A 20,162-nucleotide genomic window follows, 5' to 3' on the forward strand; every position below is an offset into this window, starting at 1 on the left:
CTCTTCTCCCTCTCTCAGTGCAACGCTGTCAGAGTTTTTGGGACCCAGTGAGCTGTGAAATCGCACAAATTGCTGTTGCTTTACGTCTGGCCCAGTGACAGAGGGAGGGAAAGAGAAAGGGAGTGAGAGAAAAGAGGAGGGGGAAGGTAGGGAGAGCGATTTTCCGCTCCAACACTTCTGAACCTTTTCTGCCCTCCTTATTCACACACACAGACACACAAGCACACGCACAGCTGCATTACTACATACCCCTCAATTCCCACCCCTCCAACACCACCATCACCTCCTCTCAACATACAAGCCACCCTCTCCCCCTCACATTACCCCCACCGTGGTAAGACACCTCCACCACTTTGCTTTAGTATCCGGATCACTTGACAGGGCAACTCAGTGAAGCAGCCCTCAAGTGATCAAAACCCCTGTAGACCAGAGAGCCATTTCAGCCACAATCTAATGACAAATACACATCCCTCATAACACCCCAAAATGTGAAGCCAGTCACCAAGGGTCAAAATTGAACGTGCTGAGACAGTGTTTGCTCTTGTGATGACTCATTTGTTCCCTCCGTAGTTCAGGCAGACAGACTTACAAACTTACATGCAATGTCTGTGTACTGTATACAGCTTTTGGTATCACAAACTCACCTAACTCTCTCTGTCTCTCTCTTTCTCTCTCTCTCTCTCTCTCTCTCTCTCTCTCTCTCTCTCTCTCTTCTCTTGCTATTTCTTTCTTGCAGTGGACATTCAATATGTTCAAAGCAATTACATTGAATTATACTCCACTTGATTCTGTCCACATGGCCTAGGAAATTAGCATATTTATACAAACATGTTGATCCTTTGTACATTAAAAACACGTATAACCGTTTTAAGGGGAACACTTGACAAGCAGGGCAACTCGTCATCTTTTTGACTGTATACTGCCCTCTAGTGATGCGTTTCTTCATCTTCACCCATGTGCTTTGTTGCTGTTTCTCAAATGTGCTTTTGAAAAACCAACTACAAACATTGAGGTCACGACGTTAAAGGGAAAACTTGCGTCCTACGAAATAATATATTTTTCATGTTTAGGACCTATCTGAAATTTAGTGGAAGATCAACAGTAAAATCGTAGCTCATTTGAAATCAACGGCACTACTGCCTCAGCTTACAAATTGTTATACGTAGCACTGACAACAACCTCAACCTAGCAAAACATTATCATTTGTATTAAACCTTGGACCTGGGGAAAAAAGACTGTGTGTAATATTTGACATATACCACATGTAGCACGTGAAATCACATTCCACACCACTAGGCGGTGATGTACTGATGAAAACAAGAAACGTGATATTCGAGGAACAGGAAATGAAACTCAAGCATAAAGAAGGGGAAGGAAAACAACTAAAGGGAGAATTTGTTAGCATCCCAGCCATTATACAGTGAGTTTACATTTTTACGAGTTACATTTCTAAAATATTTACCATGCAGTTTGTTAAATATTGTACATTTAGAGTGAATGCCCGTTGAATATAAATAATTTGTGTTTTTTTTCTCAGGTTGTACACTTACAACGCTGCTAATGCTAAACAGCTTACATCACCTGCTGGTCTTTAACTAGTCAGTTAGCCTAGTTCAACACAATTAAAATAAAACTATGACTTCTCTGGCCCTAAACCAGAAGGACTCTCATGCAATTGAATCAGCTGTCAGAAGTGCCATTGAAATGGTAGTGAATGTGCTATATAGAGTGAACAGTGAAAAAATGCAAGAATATCACAAACACATGACAGAGAAGCACAAAGAAAACCAAAAACTCCGGAATGAGGTCAAAGTAGCGGAAAAGGAGTTGGAAATAATACGAAGACATGCCAAGAATCTAGAAGACTTATTTAGACATTCTGATCGTCCTTATGTCAATCAAAACCCCAGTGGAAGTTCCAGAAGTACAAGCACTCCTCAGAGGCTTGCAGTCGATGGCAATGAGTCAACCAGCATGGCTAACTGGCAATCGCATGGGTTTAACGGTGAGTGACAAACTTAATTACTACATTTTAAACGATATTGCATATATTTACTGCCATCACTAAATCTCAATGACATCAGCTAACTAAGTACTTGAGACACATTCAGTACACATTTATACAGGATAAGACTGTGTTGTACATCAGGATTAGAATCTATTGTCTTAACAAAAACATGACAGCCATTGCGTCAATTACAGAGCTCCAGGGAGGTTCCAGCGATTACCAGAACCTTTCCACCGATGTCACAGAGGCCCCAGGCTTTTCAAAGAGTGTCCGAGGTTCCCTGTCCCCATCATCTGTCCCTCCCCCTACCGTGGTGGTAAAAGAGGAGCCGTCGGACATGGATGCCGTTTACATCAAATGGGAGATGAGTGAGCAGAGTCTTGAGAGCCAACATGAGGACCTAGCCCTCATTGAGGACTCTCTTGAAGGAGAGTGTGGCCTCAGCAAGGAGAACGGCTCTTTATCACAGCTCAGTGTGGCGTCTGTGGACATGGGGAACCCTAGGAGATACTACTGGAACTCTTCTACGCGGCAGATACAGGATGAGATGTCTCCTGCGATCAAAAAACAGATTATGGATCAGAGAAGTAAGTGGCTCCTTCACATTCCACGAGGAGGTCTGGATCCTTTTAATTAGCATCGGTATTTTATATTTGTATCGTTGTATACGTGTAACGAAAGATGACCATTGTGTTGTGTTACGAATGATGACGGGTCCAAACCACTGTTCTTACAGTACCGTATTAGCTAAATATGACGTCTCAAATGTGTCCTTGTTGTAGAGAAAAAGGTACGACAACAGTATAGTAAAAGGATGAAAGAGAAAATCTACACCGACCCCGAGAGACTGCAGGCCTACAGGGAGAGAGAGAGACGCAGGTACAGATCACTGCACTGGGGGTTGTCACCTACTGTTTGAATTTCTGATACTCACCTTGACATCCATTATCCCAAACTTGCCTTTTTTTAATAATAAATAATAAACTCTCAGTTGAACCTTGCTGTTTTTCTCAGGTATCATCAGCGCAAGAAGCTGATAGCAGATTTACCTGAGGAGACTCAGAGACTGAGGAGGGAGGCTTGGAGGGCGGCTGCTTCCCGCTACCGTGCCCGGAAGACATCTCATGGTTTCCAGACAGACCCCACTCATCCTTGCAACCTCCCCCAGACTACAGAGCCCCCTGAGGGGACCTGGGGAGGCGGCAGGGCGGGGCCACCGGGTGAGCAGTGGAGGACGGCGTATGTAGATCATTTGCAAGATCATGAAACACACTGCAGTTGACCGTGTGTTATGCACTGTACATATTGACCTGTGAATGCTTGTTGTTTGTCAAGCTGTGTAAACAATCTCTGCCAACCAATGACTAATCGGGGACATGTATAATTGTTGAAACGAATAGTTGTTATTTTTAACCTCAGCAACTTCAGTACACACTGGAAGCAGATAATACAGTAGTACCATTAAGCAATGAAGTACATATTGCATGTTTTTAATGTTTAAATAAGTGTAAATACCTTTTTTGATCTTCCTGCACATCCAACTGTTCTAAAGTCTCATCTAGAGCTTTCTATAATGATTAAATAATGTTTACGAAAGTGTGTATGTACTGAAGCTCATGGAAAACTTATTGCCAGATGCACACACCATATTCTACCATATCCTGAAACATACTGTACCACAATATTAAGTATTGTGATATAATATTGTTTTTTTGTGACTTATTATTTATTATTTTAGGATTGCTGTTACCAATAAAGCATTTTCTACACTCTAAAGTGCATGATGTTTGTCACACCAAATCTGTGTTTAAGTTTCACCAACATGAGTTAACTCCTTGTGTTCAAAACAAACAATGTTGATGTGTGTATGCAATGAGAATTAACCTGTTCACAGTGCTATAGAAAAGCTTTACTTGAACTCACTTGCAGTGATGATGGTTTTGGCCAGGGGCATAACAGATAATCTCTGAACCAATGTGACCTAATCAATTGGGGCATTTCAAGAATTCTTTGTCTTGTGTTAGCAAAAACTATTAATTTACCTCAATATCTAGACCTACAACAAAGACAAGCACTACAGTACAGTACATAGTATGCAATTAATTTTGACATAAAAACAATAAATCGTGTGCTACAAAAACATATTTTACATTAATTTATTAGACAATAATTACATTTGACAGAAATAAAGTATGACATCTTATTTGACAATGGATGCACGCAGTTCATTGGACATAGATCAAATTGTGCTCTGTGGGGTGGTATTTACAGTAGGTTTATGCGCACATTTATGCGCATAATGCAAGACACTCTCCTAGAAATGTATTGCCGTTATTTCTGTATGGGTATTCTACAATACGATATAATTGAAAAGCAGTTTGGTAGTATTGCGTTTTAAGCTTCATTTGCATTTTGACTTGAGCCCGCATGCAGTGTGTAGCCTAAACACGCAGCAACATTTTAAAATGTTGATTTTTATTGAGGGCGTCTAAACAAATGGGCAATAAAACTTACTACCCGCAATTGAAACGATAAGAATATATATTTTTAATCTGTTGTGGACGCTTATTGCCACAAATAACCATTTCATTTATTTGGATCAGATTCCAGTTTGAAATGTGATATGTGTGACAGCTGATGTCGTTAGAACAATAGTGACTGCAGCAGGCGCGCGCCAGCAGCTGCCATCTCCACGCAAGTGCTGTGCGTTGTAGTTCATGCCATCTCTCAGTCCTTGAAACCGTTTGCCTTTTCCTTTATGTTATAAAAAATATTTTAAGGACTCAAGGTGGATTATTTGTTTGCGATGACCAACTGACCACCCCGTGGTGACATAGAAGAAGGTGTGACGACCTAAAACACTGGACGCCATCGGTTTCGGGTTTGTTGTTAGGGTTTACAATGTATGATGCCTTTAACATTCTTGTTGTACATTGTTGTTGACATGGCTGTTACTGGGAGCTGGTCGTCGAGTGGACGGATTCGGGGTCTTGCCTCAGCCCCAGGCACAGCTATGGATGGTTCAAGCCTGGACACGCAGAAGAGCAAACACATGATCTCTTCTTAAGTAGCCTATAGCATCCAAACAAAGTAAAAGAAGACCTTTTTGTGTCCTTTTTCTGGACGTGCGCTGTGTGAAAACACTTGACTCTTCTATGGGCTAAATAGACAGTGATGCTTTGAAAAATGTTAGGAGGAGCTAGAAATGGCCTGTTCGGCGTGCTGACATTTGGTTGCATTCAAGTTGTTTGTCGACCAGTCACATCACTAGTCACTTATCACTTATTTTAGATACATTAGTCACTTATCACTTATGCCGACGACAAATATATTTTACATGGATTATTTGAATTTTTTTAAAGTAGCTATCGTGTTAGTTTCAACTTCAGGACCACAGTCTGGTGCTCAGCTATTTAAATGGGATGCAAGATAAGTAAACTGATATTGGGAGCTAAATACTGTAAGTTAGTGTAAAGTCAATGTGCATATGTTTAGTTTAACATGTTAAATATAAATGATAACATATATAAAATGTACATTTAAAGAATTATTCTTAAAAAAATACAGACATTGAACAAAGCAATTGACTTACCCAAAGCACTGCAGTGAGTCTCGACACCCATGAGACAAAGTCAGCACATTTTCAGCCAAATTTAAAGGGAAAGTTGTCTGAATAAAATACAAAGACAAACTTAGTTAGAGATACATTTATAAACATCTAGAAGCCTTTTTACCCAGTCCTGGTAATACTGGAGAGCCTTTGGTTTAAATGGATACACCTGAGCACTTTTGGAGAGGACACTTGGAGACGTTGCACCTACTGTATCTGTTCCTGTCATATTACAAATATATCATTTCCCTCCAAGTTTCAGTGGGTTATTCCAATCAAAAAGAGTCTCTGTGTGTCCACAATGCATGTTTAATCATTTTTGGACCTCTCCAATAGGCTCCAGGGCTTGCACATAACCCTGTGGAAACTCTTTTGAGTGCTCAGCTGCGCACTGAGCGACAATTGCTCTACAGTATAGGCAGTATGACTGCTGGGTGGACCATCATATGTTGAAAGCCTTGGGGGTGTCCAGTATGTTTTTGAAGAGGGGGTTTAGTGTCTATGGCCACTGACATGCCATTTGAAAAGAGCATGTTGGAGCTTGTCTGCGTATATGGTCAAATAGGCTCATTTGGAGAGTCTGGTGGGCTAATTGCTAGAAAGTAATGGTTTAGTCCAATATGAGCACCCCTACACATTCAAATTACATGGAAGTGTCCTTTAGCAGGGATTGCTGGGAAGAAGAAGGAGGCAATCGAGATTGGAACTTTGGAGAGGGAGATAGAGGAAAAAGACCTCAGAAAAGGTAAGAAAATCTCTATTACCTTATGGCCAATGGTGTCCAAGAATGGATAGGGGGTACATAGGGACTCTAAATGTTAAGATTAGCCTGATAAATAGAAGTTTCCAGTATCTAGGTGGTTTCTGTGTAGTCTGATAGAGAAGGGAGGGACAGGACATTATACTGTGCATGAACAAGGAAATATGGAGACGGCTAGGGGGAGCCATAGCTGGGTAGAGAATAGAGATTGCTGGCTCTCTACTGTTGGAGAGGGGAACTGGTCTTAATATGGTACTCACACAAAGTAAACCTCCGGAAGAGAGTGCATTGTTGTGCGTTTGCGTTGATTTGTTAGTTTTGTTCTATATTTGTCTCAAAGCTGTGCTGTCAAGGAAGTGCCCAAACTGTCAATGAAACTGTAAAGAAAGAGAGGAAATTGTCATTGTACACAGAAGGGAAACACACAACCATTCAAATGACAAGTAAACAATCAAACCATTTACTTAGAGGATATTTTAATGACTTTTGTATGGAATTTGATAAAGCTTTCCTAATGCAATGAGCACAGTAGAACTTTTAAGATGGCCGCTCCACTACAAGCAGAGCAGTGAAAGCAACTGCCCACTTCCTGATTGAAGCTGTCGCAGCTGTTTTGTTTACAGTCCTAGCCATGTACAGAATGTCAATGATATAAATGAAGCAAAAACTACATATCATTATTGTAGAATGTACAGTAGGGTGTCATGACAAGGGCCTAGACTAACTGATATAATGTTTAACAGTGGGTATCATGGCCCAGCTGTGGCCCAGCTACAGCAGAGTGCTAGCCAGTTAACTTACAGGGTAGACGTTGGTATAACAATAGTCTGGGCCTGATTCCTCCCTAATGACAATTCAATACCATTAATAGTTGCATGCCATTATTTATGCACAAGTTTTTTCGCTGCCACTGGACATTTATTTTAACCTATTTTATATGGGATTGGTGGACTGAAATTAGTTGTATTAATTCAACATAACTGTTAATATCCGAATGTGTATGCAGAAAAGGGTAAAAGTACAGTTGCCTAACTTCTGTACCTATTAGGGTGGAAGGTGTGTTGATATGTGTTTAATTGGGAAAGATACTTTTGATTTGTCAGTGTATTTCCATCATTCCAGTCTTTTTCATGTTATGAAATAACATTTTAATAAAGTGGAAAATAGTTATTAACCATTTCATTACCTGCTCTTAAACGCTGCATTCCAGAACCACAGTGGCAAGTGTTCGGAAGTTTCGATTGTAGGGAGATCTGTGAGGAGGTGAACAAAGAAAAGAGGAAACTTGTTTAATATCATCAAACAAGGATCAGTCCTGCTGGTTATCAAGAACGCAAATGAGCAAAACCCTTCATAGAACATTCCAGAAGTTACAATAGTACATGTTTTATGTGAATAATGTACATGTAGACTTGGATACATAGATCCATATAATAATCAAAACGGTATTCCTACAGTCCTCTGTCTCAGGAGCCAAACATGAAAAGTGTTATGTCTGTGGATGTTATCTACACTGTAAATAACCAGCACCTAAACCCACTAATATTAACCTGAAGTTGAAGGGTTAAACCAGTGTCTATGAGCGACAGTAGCTCAGTCCATGTTGTGGTGCTGAAATCTGTCATTTCATTACTGCTGGCATATTTACTGCCCCCTCTGGTAGACTTGGGGATCACAGACTGAACGCAGACTGAAGACAACCCGGGTGTTCCACACACTGAGTGTTAGCATCTAACCTCTGAGAAACCTTGGCTAAACCTTGTATGTGGGTCATCTCATATCGAGGCTACAGCTGTTTAAATTCTCACAACCCCAGAGCTGTTGGCGTTCTTAGTGACTGTGATCCCAGACATGCTTGTCTGTTCTGATATTAGCAGTCACTGAGGTGTGTGAGACATGAAGAGGCACCGTGAGAGATTAGAAGCAGTTATACTTCACATCCTCTATGCACTCTGATTGCCCTCAGTCTATTGTCTGTCAAGTCCTGCTTTTCTGATCATTTAAGCTTCTGCATTTGGAAAAACAACATACTGAACTAAAACAGTAGTCATTCATGCTAACACGAGATCAAGCTCGGAACACAAGTTCTGTGTAAAAACATCCATTCTAGTGAGTTTCACTCAGAGGTCATACTCAAAAACCAAGCCAGTTATTATCAGCACCACAGTCAAGCTCAATCAGTTCCCCTCTTTGAATCACCTTCAAACTAGCCTGGTGCTGAAGTGCTGAATGAATGTGGCTGTGGAGGCAGCGACAGACTTAACGTTAACTCACTCAGTCCTGAATGTTCCAGCAAGTCAGCTGCACAAACTTCTGCTCACATCCTATGATTATCCTTAGACAGCCAACATAGACAACCTTTCCATCTGATTTCAGTTTCAGCAATAACATGCTCTTAATATGTGTATATATAGATATATTTCTTTTATCTTTATCCTTTCTGACAGAACAGAACCAGAACTACAATCCAAGAGCTTGTCAACATTGAAAAGCCTCAAGCACCTGGGCCATCCATCAAGAGAAGTCAATGTAAGTCATTCAAATAGTCACCAGTATGAAGAAAGCTCAATGGCTCCTTTTAGAGCCTCTGAATAATGTATTAACAATTTTACACCTAATGAAGACCATTGTAGACAGACAAAATGTCTACATACAGTATATTACAGTGCAGGCACACCCCTATAAGTAATTATGTAAAATATTAATTTCTTATTCCATCGATTCCATTTAGGGTTGTAAGTTAGAAACTTTCCAGGCAGTTGTGTTCATACATCTTATTGTTTCATCTTATACATTTTATAGTTTGGTTAACCTTTTATTGTTTGCATCACTTAGTTCTTGGCAGAGATCAAGTTTGGCATTGCATCACTTAAACAGGAAGTAAAAGCATGGTTTAGTTTTGATGAACAGAATCATTCTGTTGTCAAACATCTTTTGCCATCCTTTGGTTTGCCAGATCATAACCTCTGCCCTCCGATTGCATCAAATCCCATTCAACCAGCCTGACAGTTTTCATACTTGCAGCCATAAACAACAGTGCCACAGCTGTCCTTTGTCGTCTTTCCAGAAGTCATTTTTAGAGAAAACATCTTCCTAGGACAATAAAACATCTCTCTCTGTTTCTCAAAGACCATTAGGTTGTGACGCCTGCACCTTCGCCCCTGACTGCCATCATGTCCGAGGAGATACTCGAGGACCGGGCCAAGCTGAAGCAGGGTCTGATAAAGGTACTGGAGTGCGTGGCCACCATCTCGTCTGCGGCAGCCGTGGTGAACCCTATCTTTGGGTTGGCCGGCTCGCTCATCCGCGTGGTGCTGCACCACGTGGACGATGAGGACATCCGTACGCTGAAGCGAGAGTTTGGCTCTGTCAACCGCTCCCTGGACGAGCTGTCTCAGCAGAACCGCAACACTCTGATGCAGATCAAGAAGGAGACCCTGGACGGCCAGTACTGCCGCATCGAGGAGAACCTGCGCCACCAGTTCCGCAAGTTCATGGAAATGGTGGAGGCGCGACCGGGGAATTCCGAACGCAAGAAGGAAGACTTCGAGGAGAGCTACGCCAACGACATGGGCGACCAGAACCTGCACACGCTCTATGAAGGCGTGGTGGGCAAGCCCAAGCTCTTCAGCCGCCCCATTCTGGAGGTGTACCTGAAGCACTCGCAGGGTGACCGGCGCACCATGGAGCGTCTGTGCACGCGCCTCACCTACCTCTTCTGCATCGGCCTCATCGCCCTGATGGGCTATTCTGCCATCATCGGCGACGACGAGGAGGGCCTGACCGAGGAGTGGAGTGAGAAGATGGAGCACGTGCAGGGGAAGATGCAAGAGGCGCTGCTCAGGTGCAAGTGAATGGAAAATGAGGCGCAGTGGACAACCCCTCTGGGTCTTAGCCCTCCATGTAAAGGACTCGGTCCACATTCCCTCTACAACCTCTGATCCTCCCTACTTCCTTTCACGTTTCTGTTATTCTCCAGTCAGTGAATTCTAAAGTCCAAAAACCTGCAACATTTATTTCCTTAAGGTGATGGTTGGTATGTTTAGGATTGATTATGTTAAATCAGTGATTTAACCTTGTATGGAGCTCTGTATAAACAGTAGTTTACGAGGACCAACACTAAGTGAGGCAATTGGGTTGAATTGAGGCATACTTGCATGCTATTGTAAAAGTATAAAGTTGCCTTTGGAATGAGCACTTTTGATGAATGTCTGCAAGGATGTCACACGGTTCAGTTTAGGGAGTGCATTATTGCATTACAAAGAATGGCCTATAATCGTATGTTTTATTTGAATAATTCTGCTGGAGTGTATGGAAGTGATCACAGGCTGGAAATGTAAACCACCACTAGAAATTGTGAGGGTATAATTTCTCCTTTTGACATCTCTACTTTTCGGTAGGTTTCAGGTTCCAGAAAAGTGACTGATTACACCATATTTTCCTGTCAGACATGGCAAATAACTGAAGGATACTACCAATTTATAGTGGATTAATTAGGCTAAATACTGTGTACGTCACTGATACAGTAAGCAGTAGTAATTACACTAATTATAAATGATCTACTGTAAGCAAAAAGAAGACTAATAGAAACTTGAATGTAGGCCTAATGTAGGCATGAAATCCATAGCTGATGCTACACACTACACCTCCATCGTCACCCCTCTATAAACTGTACAGGACCAGACTGTACTACTTTAATAGCTTTATAAGATACATTTACTGAGCTAATAATATTATCCGCTTATAATATTGCTCCACAGACACCATTTGACCCAATTAGGTCACAATATGATGTGTGTTTGTGAGGCCCGAGACTAACAAAAAACATGTATCGTCAAAATAGTTCTTTACCAAACCTGTCTACTCCTTGATAGCTTGAAAACACTAAACTTATAAAAACACTGTTACTCTATGCATTCATACTCTATATGTTGTGTTAGTTTGATTAAATGTCATGCATTATTTGATGTTCACCAATGTTGATGTAACACAAAGCCATGTTATACCTAGTGCTGCAACCACTGCACACATAGTACACACTACAGGACATAAAGCTTGAGAATATGTAAACAATACAGAAGGTCAAAGTCTACCGTTGCAGTCAGTCAGTTTCCTCTTGTGCATTCATTTGAATTAATCAATATGACAATTTGTTTTGTATGAAATTGTATGACTATCTGGATGAAGTCACTATATTTTGTATTTGCATGATAAAATGATCACAATCAAAAGTCAAGTGAAGAGCTCTAGCCATGGGTTATATGCACAAATGTAACTGACAGTGTTCTTATTATATTTGTTTTTTATTAGCATTATTTTTATATTTGTTTACGCCTCATATTTGTTGAAGAGCCCAAGATGTAAAGAAGGTTTTCAGTGCATCCAGCTGTGTGTCATCTAACCAACAGTGCCTCTCCCTATGCAGTACGGTGACCCATGTTTTGTGATTCGATCAAATAAAATTACATTATATCTTTTAACTTGTTCATTTGATTGTTTCCTAATCATAACTGTCTGTAAACCTGGTCTATATTGCTTATCAACCTCAGCATTACAAATGTCATATATGTCATGAAAAGACCTACTATCCATGTTGATAATATATAACTATAACAAACGCAACGGGGCTTCTCTGGTCTCAGTCTTCATCTCTTATTGTATTGAGGTGGTTTATACAGGACGACCTGTAACTAGATGGTCTATGGTTGACTATAGGCATTCTGCTGCTTGATTGTACTATACAGCTCGATCAATAAAGATGTAACAGATGAATATGATGTCGGCATTTTATCATTTGTAAAGTCAAAACAAGACATATGAGTGTTCAAAGTGGCCACCTGCATGGAATAACATTATTTTCTTGTACATATACTCACAACATACTTTTTAAAACATGCTTAAGGAGGTGTCATGAATAGCATTCACTGAGGTTAGAAATACAAGACAAGTTCTGATTGGCTGATTTGATCACATTATATGCTACACCAATCCTCAGCTTTTGAATAAAATAAAACCCCCAGTGACAGGTGTGTCTGTGGCAGGACAGCTGTGAGACTGTTGTTACCGGCTGTCTCAAAACAGCAACCAAAGAAACTCAGTGCATAGTGGCTCTTTGTATATCCCTCATTTGGCTTCGCATTGTCACTTTCTAGACAATTTCTTCAACCTATTTTATGAATACCATTGACAACAACCTAGCAGATAACGTTCATTTAATATTTTTTTCCATCAATATATTAATCGGATTACACCCATATGTTAAAAGGTTGTATATCAAAAGTATGTAAAAAAAAAAAGCAGTATACCACCTCTAAACCAATCAGAATTGTTATGCATGACTCAAACCAGTGCCCTGGCCTTATATGGCACAGAAAACTGGTCAGAGGTCCAGATGGGAAGTTCTGTTCAATTTTGAGACAACTGCACCAGAAGAAGGGAACCAGCTAGTGACTTCACTCAGGTAAGACATTACATGTTTTGTAATAAAAACAATTTGGCCATGGTTCTACTGGATAAAACAAGTTATATTTGGAGAGCATTGTGCCAGAAACATAGACTTACTGTATCTCATGGACTTTGTCACATCTGAACTTGTATTTTCCTTTCTATGAACCAAAGGATTTGTGATCTTTAACAATGTTCTAAAAGACATATGACATGTTCAACTATAAATCCCTCGGCTTTATGATAGGTGGTGAATGTGCAAACAATATTTGCACATAATTTTAGATGGCATTTACTCTCAAAAGTCATTAAAACACTAAGTTGTCAGTATATCCACATTGTTAAATCATATTGTAAGATGCAAAACAGAAACATTAAGATCTGTTTTCAAACTGCCAACACCAAAGCCAGGCTAAGATAAAGAGTTTCAGAGATCTTACTGAGACATTACAATAAATCAACTTTTACATAATTTTTTCAGGAGTAGTGATCAACTGAGGTCAAATTGTAGCAACAACCATTGAAGACAAGGACTATCTGAAAGAGACAGCAGTCAGTCTGGTCAGAGGAATTATCAAGGTCACATCTTTTGCCTCCACCATCAACCCACCAACATCATCACCTCAATGTTGAAGGTGGCAAAAAAGTGCTTGGTACCTGAACATGCTGAAAAGCTGGACAAAGACTTTTGTGGGATCCAAACCAAGCTGAACAATCAGCAGACCCTGAAGCAAATACACCTCGACGAAGTCAATGAGACATGCAGCAAGTATGTCGAACACATAAACCACCAATACAACGCTCTCAACTCTATGATGGAACAGGTAAATAAGGATCCGGAATGTTCCCAGGACTACATGAAGGAGTTCCAAATAGTCTACGAGGGGGACAAGAGTGAAATGAGTCTGAATGTCTTCTACTCTGGTGTTGTAGGGAAAACCACTTTTGCGTCAAGGCCACTGCTCGAGATTTACTTTGAGCACTGCAATGGAAACCGAAACATCATGAAATCAAAATGCTTCTTCCTGGCCAATCTCTTTCATACTGGAATGATAACTCTGATGGCATACACAATCATAACCGAGGATGATGAGGATCATGTTATGGAGAGATGGTTGCCTAGAGTAGCAGAAATCCAGGCCAAGATGAAGGAAGTTCTGGAACGATGTGATGGCAACTGATTATTACCTTGAACCACCAAACCTTTGTGAATGCAGGGTTTTAAAGCCTTTAATAAAGCAAACATTTTGAGGTAAATTGTCACATTTCCAAATTGTTATTAGTATAGCTTTGAAGCCTCAAAATTGTTGCCATATTCTGTTGCTTAATTAACTTTAATCTAAACTAATCTATGAAAACTCTGAATGCATCATGTCTCTCTGGAGGTAAACCTTGTGAAAATTCCTTGGCCCTTATTGTATTGGTCCAAGACTGGGGATTCAGTGGCCAACTGTGAGAAGACGTCATTAATACTCTATGCATGACCACAAAGGGGCGCAATTGTCCTACATCAAACACACAAAAATCACGTTCCGAATGATTTACCACTAACTCGATGGAAAAAAAATGCCACTAAAACAATAGCTTCCGTCCATATAAAATCCTTTCTGGATCAAAAATAACAATGTCTTAACTTAAATAATTTTCTTACGAAAAGGAGTTCTAGAATGTGTGTTAATATTTATGGGGTTAATTTATTTTTATGATTCCACAAAGTAGGCTACCGTTTTCTGTAGGCCTACTGACATGTCACTGTCACATGATGTGAATGACTAGGCTAATCACACAACAACTTTATGCAACATTAAACAACGTTTGTGAACCTAAATCAAAAGATCAGAAGAAAACTATTCCATGAGACAGAAATAAATCTCCCTCAACTGTAGGATTAAACTTCAAATGCGGTCGAGGAAGACAAACGTTAGCCAGACACAAGCCTCTGTGGTATGCCCCCATAAGATCAAGAAAAACGGGTTTTAAACAAAGTCTTCTAGGTGGACCAAAACTTCAAATAATGTTGCTTGAAACTTCAGTAGACTAAATATGTTAATAGGTGCGTCATACCAGGTTATTTGTTGTCTGGTTCTTTTTTCGGTACCCCAGCCGTGGCAACATCAAAGTTGATACAGGATGGCAGTTCATGGCACTCAGCTGAATCAGAGACAATAATAACCATTTTAATGGGCTTCCTCATATAATATGTAAGTTGTCATGGTATGGCTGTAAGCTACTAGATCCATTTTTCAGATCATTTTGGCGCAATGACGATGAGACATGCCTTGCGCACGCAGAGGGTGAGAAATGGACAGAGACAGACAAACAGACACACAACAGACACACTAATAGGCAGGCACACAAACACACATACATTCACAAATGATATATGTGAGAAGGTGAAATGGTGGGTTATTAGTATGGAAGGGGATTTGGAGTTCAGGAAACACAATTAATTTGGTTATATTCAGAAAATATTAAATTCATAGCCAAGGGTTTGCAGAGGATGGGGTTCTTTTAGGTCACGACTGAAAACATAAAAAGCAAAGCATAGCCTACATAAATAATTCAAATAACAAATTCAGGTGATCCTCAGAATTACGCGTTTATGCTGAACGACCTAATCTACCTAGATATATTTTTACGAGATTATGGAGTCAATTACACGAAGCATTTCATACATGCACTCCATTAATATAAATCTTAAATATATGATGACTCACCTTCGAAGGTTTTGTAGATATTTAAGTCCGCGATGCAAGCGCATACAAGGAGACAACGTTTTGGCATTTAGTCACAATATGTCCTTTTAAAATAATCTGATAATAATATCTAATCCTACAAACAAAAGTCTACCAACTGTAATTAAGTATTTCTTTCCGAAAAGAGTGTGAATCTTTTCAAAGAATGTCGAAGGAAGAGGGAAAAAAACTGGTCCACCGCATACAGTGCGCTCTTTCTCTCTCTCTCTCTCTCTCTCTCTCTCTCTCTCTCTCTCTCTCTCTCTCTCTCTCTCTCTCTCTCTCTCTCTCTCTCTCTCTCTCCCCTCTTTCCCCCCCCTCTCTCTCTCTCTATCTCTCTCAGTCTGTATGTTTCTCTCTCTCGTTGTTCTGTGCCTTTTTCCCATGCCCACATAGCAAATAGTGAGTGCGTATCTCCTATCCATCAGTGAGACCAATCTGGACTCTTCAGCACCACTGTGAAAGGAGAACCGTGGGAATTGGTGAAATCTTTCCTGCAGCTGTTGGAGTTGAATAGGCGTGAAGGACACGTCTAGCTACTGCATACAGGTAATATAAACTAGTTATTACTGTAAAAAATTCGGGGAATACATTTACGAACAATAAAGGCGGGTATATATGGCAGCAAGGTGTGTCCAGTGCCACTAAAGGAATTAGACAATGTGCGTGCGTAAATGTATCCGCCAAGCGGTCCCTATCCCAATGAACAATCGTTAGCAACTACATTTGATGAGAAAAACATTATAAATTTTCTCTAAAGCCTTTGTAGTCTGCATTTTCCTGTCTAAAAATGCATGGATGATACACTGAAATTCGTTTATATGGTCCATTAGTCGGTAGCGCACATCAGAGATGACGCAGTGTCCTCCACACGCAACGTCTCGCCAGTGAGGATTTGTGGCAGGTTTAGACAGACTTTAGATAGAAAGGGATTTGTAAACGTATTCCCTTGGTCTGTTCTCATCTGAAATGATTTAGGGCATTTATTCTTCACAAGTGACAGATGTTTTATTTCTTTCAGAAATGTGTTAGGAAATCTTTTTCTCAGTATTTCTTGTGAAACATAGTATGTACTCTATACACAGGCATCCCCTTTTGCCTTAAGTAAGGGATAGAGATAGGATCAAATGTAACAATAGAAAATGAATTAATAATGTATAAACATATAAACAGTTTGTCCAAATAGAAATCTGTGCCTGGTCTCCCTCAGAACATGGCCAGTGCCCTGGAGAAGGTGGTGGCCCAGAAGAAAGAGGTCATTGAGAATGTGATGGAGATGTTCGAGAAAGGGGCAGAGGTGTTGGCCAGCGCTGTGGGGGAACTCTTTCCTCTTTGTGAGATTGCTGCACCCGTCTTACGACTAGCCCTAAACAATGTCCAGAGCAAAGAGGTCTTCTATGTCAAAGAGCAGTTCTTGACAGTAAAGAACAAGCTGGACCTTGTGTCTTCCCAACTAGAAGACATTGACTGTGAGATAAAGAAGGGGCAAGTAGACATTCGGTACTTCTCTGTCGAGGAGAACATAAGGAATCAGTTCCGGAAGTACATGAATGTTTTAGAGGCCAAACCACAGTTTCAAGACGTGAAAATTAAACTGTTTCAGGAGCACTTTGCAAAGACGGGGGGAGACAAAAATATTTTTGTCCTGTATGACGCTATAATGGGGACAAACAACTTTGGGGAGTCCATCTTGGAGGTCATAGAAAGGTAACGTATTGTTAAGTAACATTTTTAAGTTTCAATTTAGAGAAGAAAACTAAGATTTTTACGTTTCAGCTTTAAACACATAGCAACAGGGTTAAAACATAGCATCTCAGTGTTACAATGTAGTGCCATAGCTTGCAGGGAAAGTGGGTTTTGAGTGGAAGGTTTTCTGTGTTGCAGGTATGAAGCAAAGAACCGACGCCTTTTGGAGGATTATTGTGTGCGCATGAAAGAGCTCTTCTGCCTCGGTCTTATTGCCCTGCTGGGCCACTGTGCCCTAAACCAAGACACCGATGAGGAACAGGAACAAATACAAGTCTGGAGTGCAAAAATAGAAGAAGTGGAGTCCAAGATGAAGGCCACCATTGAGGCCTGCATAGCATCTTTTGCAGATCAAGCCCATCAAGATGTTAAACGTCTGCTTCAAGAGAAGGGAGACCAGAATCTCCAAGATACAGCCCAGGAACTACTGCAATTCCTGGCCAAGAAGTATGACTGGGTGAGATGGTCCGTCCGAGTGGTGAAGCACTCAGGAAGCAACTACCGAAACTGGCGTGCAGGAGAACACTTCCAGCATGTGACTGGTCAGAGCTACTTTGAGGTTCCACAGGTGAATGACACTGATCTGGTTGTTTCGTACAGCTCCAGACCACAGCCCGTGCCCTGCGATAGTATTCAGCAGCTGCTTGAAGGCCTAGGGAAGAAGGGCAACGCTCAGTTTGTGGTAGAAGTCCTGAAGGAACAGTTGCATGGCTTTGTGGTGCACGCCGTTAGTCGCCATAAGGAGTGTGCGGCAGCATGGAACTTTCCAGAAGACTGCCACTACTGGAAGAGGCACAAAAATGTGGCACTGTGTGTGCACTCTGGGTAGGCTAATGGCCGTTAAAAAAACATATTGCACTGTTTAAAACCAAATACTATACCACTGGTTTTTTTGTGCACATTTTAAACTTAGTTGTGAGGGAGGATTGTACAGGTCATCCTGATACTGTAAGATGCATTAACTTTACTGTTATACACCCGTATGAATATATATATGTACAATACAAAATTAAGACATAAGATATTGAATCATGATGCTATGCTTAATGTAGAAAAAAACTTTTAATATGAATAGGTGGCTACAGCTAGATTAAAAACGGATGTGCAGAAACTGTGTATAGTCTAACCCTAACCACTGTGTATAGTCTACTTCTATAGCCTGCTTCTCATTGCCAACAAATAGCAGTTCCTCAGTGTAGTAACCTTGCTACCCAAGGTTCTAAAGAGATAATGTTGCTGACAACGCTACTGCTGAGCTGTGCGCCCATTTTGTCTCCCCAAGACAGGCTGACCTACATAATGATGAAAGAGGCCATGGACGCTGCTTTTTCAACCATAAAGTAGAACTTGAAACTTGGCAAACAACATAGTGCTTTGTATTCTAACCCAAACCCTTGCCATTGAACCAAAAACAAGTCATTTGCAAACTTATGAACATAAAAAATGTACAGCTCTACTGAAAAGTGATGTGAAGCCATCAGAGCAGATTCATAGTAACACAGCTATACTCAGACAGTGAATGTAAAATCATGAAATATTAAAACCACAATATTTGACACTTGCACGTTATGCAACAATTAACAACCACCCTGTGTGTTATTGGGTGGTTTAACCCATTTTAATGATGCGTTCCTTCAGCGTTGATGTGTGTTGCCATTAAAACAACCTTGTGCACATGTACTCACCAGGGCTCCTGCTAAGTGAATTGAAATTTGCACATAAGTCAGCACTTCCTGACCGTTGCTTTAGTCTGATAGACTATGAATAACACTAATATCCTCAGGACGAGCTTCGCGATGCTTGGCTCAGCATTATGGAATCACTCATTACTACACTGGAATTGGAGAGCATCGGAGATAGCCATCATTTCTGGGTGGGCTGGAGCAGCGTTTGAGCACAGTCAGGGCTTTAGCCTCGGTGCTATACTATCGTGAATCAAGCCTGTCAAAGTTACTTGTGAGGCATCCCTGATCCACAGCACAGGGGGAAATTGACTGAGTTATTCCACTGTCTTTCCTGTCTTCTACTTGAAGTATGTGTAGGGTATGAATGTATACAATAAGTAGGTGGGGATTTTATATTGTTTGTTTTGGAGAATAGGATCATGAAGTGTTGTTATCCTCTTTGTTTACCTATTCGTATATTAGGGAAGATTAAGTTACAAATCACATTTGAAAAATATGGTTTCGTAAACATGAGTGTTGAAAACTAGTTTTAGATAATTATTGTATATTTTTACTTTCCAAAAAGTGACCACAAGCTAACCAATTTTCTCAATTTCTACAGACAGACCTACATGTATAGTTGAAGGGTATGTGTCTTCCCATTTAACAATGCAGAATGCAGGTACACAGACTTGGGTGTGTCAAACTGTAGAAAAGAAAAAGATAATCTTGTCACACCTCTGAACCTGTCCCACAGACCACTGTGATGTTGTGACACACAATCAAAACAACTCTGAAAACCAGAAATCTAATACTTTTAGATTTTCTGAGGACAAAGAATTAGCCCAATAGGTGGCGCTTAAACAAAAATGATTTAGTCCAATCAATTAAAAGTGATTTAACTCTAACCTTTGTCAAACAGTAATTGGCAATACATTAGTTTATACTGTTATATGTTATATTGTATTATGTATAACACTCAATGTAAGAGTATATAATTTATAATTACCATAATATGCAATATTAGATTGTCACTGATTTGGCTTTACTATGGGATGCTTAGCTCCTGTAACAATGGCCTGCCCTGTAGTAAACTGGGGGGAACTCTTGAATTCATTAGTGGTTCTGTGGGCTTTGCCTTGGTAACGTCTATTGATCCAGCAAGCTCTTCCCCTGTTTAAAAGGCTTTGCCTGT

The 20,162-nt window shown here is 40.4% G+C and overlaps 4 protein-coding genes and 1 long non-coding RNA gene across 10 annotated transcripts; 4 read left to right on the forward strand and 1 right to left on the reverse strand.

Moving 5' to 3' along the window:
- The first annotated feature begins 1,304 nt into the window (after positions 1-1,304).
- Positions 1,305-3,784, forward strand: LOC146301120 (uncharacterized). Its single transcript, XM_084708892.1, has 5 exons — positions 1,305-1,420; positions 1,538-2,005; positions 2,203-2,595; positions 2,791-2,887; positions 3,023-3,784. The coding sequence occupies exons 2-5, from the start codon at positions 1,636-1,638 to the stop codon at positions 3,288-3,290; spliced, it is 1,128 nt and encodes a 375-aa protein (XP_084565018.1). The 5' UTR covers positions 1,305-1,420; positions 1,538-1,635; the 3' UTR covers positions 3,291-3,784.
- Positions 3,785-4,150: 366 nt separating this feature from the next.
- Positions 4,151-19,753, reverse strand: LOC146301121 (uncharacterized). Of its 3 annotated transcripts, none has more exons than XR_014768795.1 (6): positions 19,600-19,753; positions 14,887-14,973; positions 7,565-7,631; positions 6,639-6,755; positions 5,601-5,677; positions 4,151-5,036 (listed from the first exon to the last, which is right to left on the reverse strand). It is a non-coding gene; the product is annotated as an uncharacterized LOC146301121 (long non-coding RNA). The 3 variants fall into 3 exon arrangements; XR_014768794.1 differs by lacking the exon at positions 19,600-19,753 and adding an exon at positions 15,540-15,784; XR_014768796.1 differs by lacking the exons at positions 14,887-14,973; positions 19,600-19,753 and adding an exon at positions 15,540-15,784.
- On the forward strand, positions 4,744-11,858 carry rpz (rapunzel). 4 transcript variants are annotated; one of them, XM_084708926.1, is made up of 4 exons: positions 4,744-4,889; positions 6,283-6,363; positions 8,826-8,907; positions 9,508-11,858. In XM_084708926.1, exon 4 carries the CDS (start codon positions 9,552-9,554, stop codon positions 10,230-10,232), a length of 681 nt encoding a protein of 226 aa, XP_084565052.1. In that variant the 5' UTR covers positions 4,744-4,889; positions 6,283-6,363; positions 8,826-8,907; positions 9,508-9,551; the 3' UTR covers positions 10,233-11,858. The 4 variants fall into 4 exon arrangements, with proteins under 4 accessions (XP_084565052.1, XP_084565061.1, XP_084565044.1 ...); XM_084708935.1 differs by having other exon boundaries at positions 8,831-8,907; XM_084708918.1 differs by having other exon boundaries at positions 6,286-6,363.
- On the forward strand, positions 12,741-14,031 carry rpz2 (rapunzel 2). Its single transcript, XM_084705458.1, is given in 3 exon segments — positions 12,741-12,756; positions 13,334-13,429; positions 13,432-14,031. Coding segments are annotated over 3 exon segments (684 nt in total). The 3' UTR covers positions 14,004-14,031.
- LOC146301124 (protein rapunzel-like) lies at positions 15,972-18,975 on the forward strand. The gene is made up of 3 exons (XM_084708907.1): positions 15,972-16,106; positions 16,768-17,264; positions 17,442-18,975. The coding sequence occupies exons 2-3, from the start codon at positions 16,771-16,773 to the stop codon at positions 18,130-18,132; spliced, it is 1,185 nt and encodes a 394-aa protein (XP_084565033.1). The 5' UTR covers positions 15,972-16,106; positions 16,768-16,770; the 3' UTR covers positions 18,133-18,975.
- Positions 19,754-20,162: the final 409 nt, after the last annotated feature.

This window comes from Hypomesus nipponensis, chromosome 2 (genome assembly GCF_054491055.1).
Source record: "Hypomesus nipponensis isolate SF chromosome 2, ASM5449105v1, whole genome shotgun sequence".
NCBI classification, from domain to species: Eukaryota; Metazoa; Chordata; class Actinopteri; order Osmeriformes; family Osmeridae; genus Hypomesus; species Hypomesus nipponensis.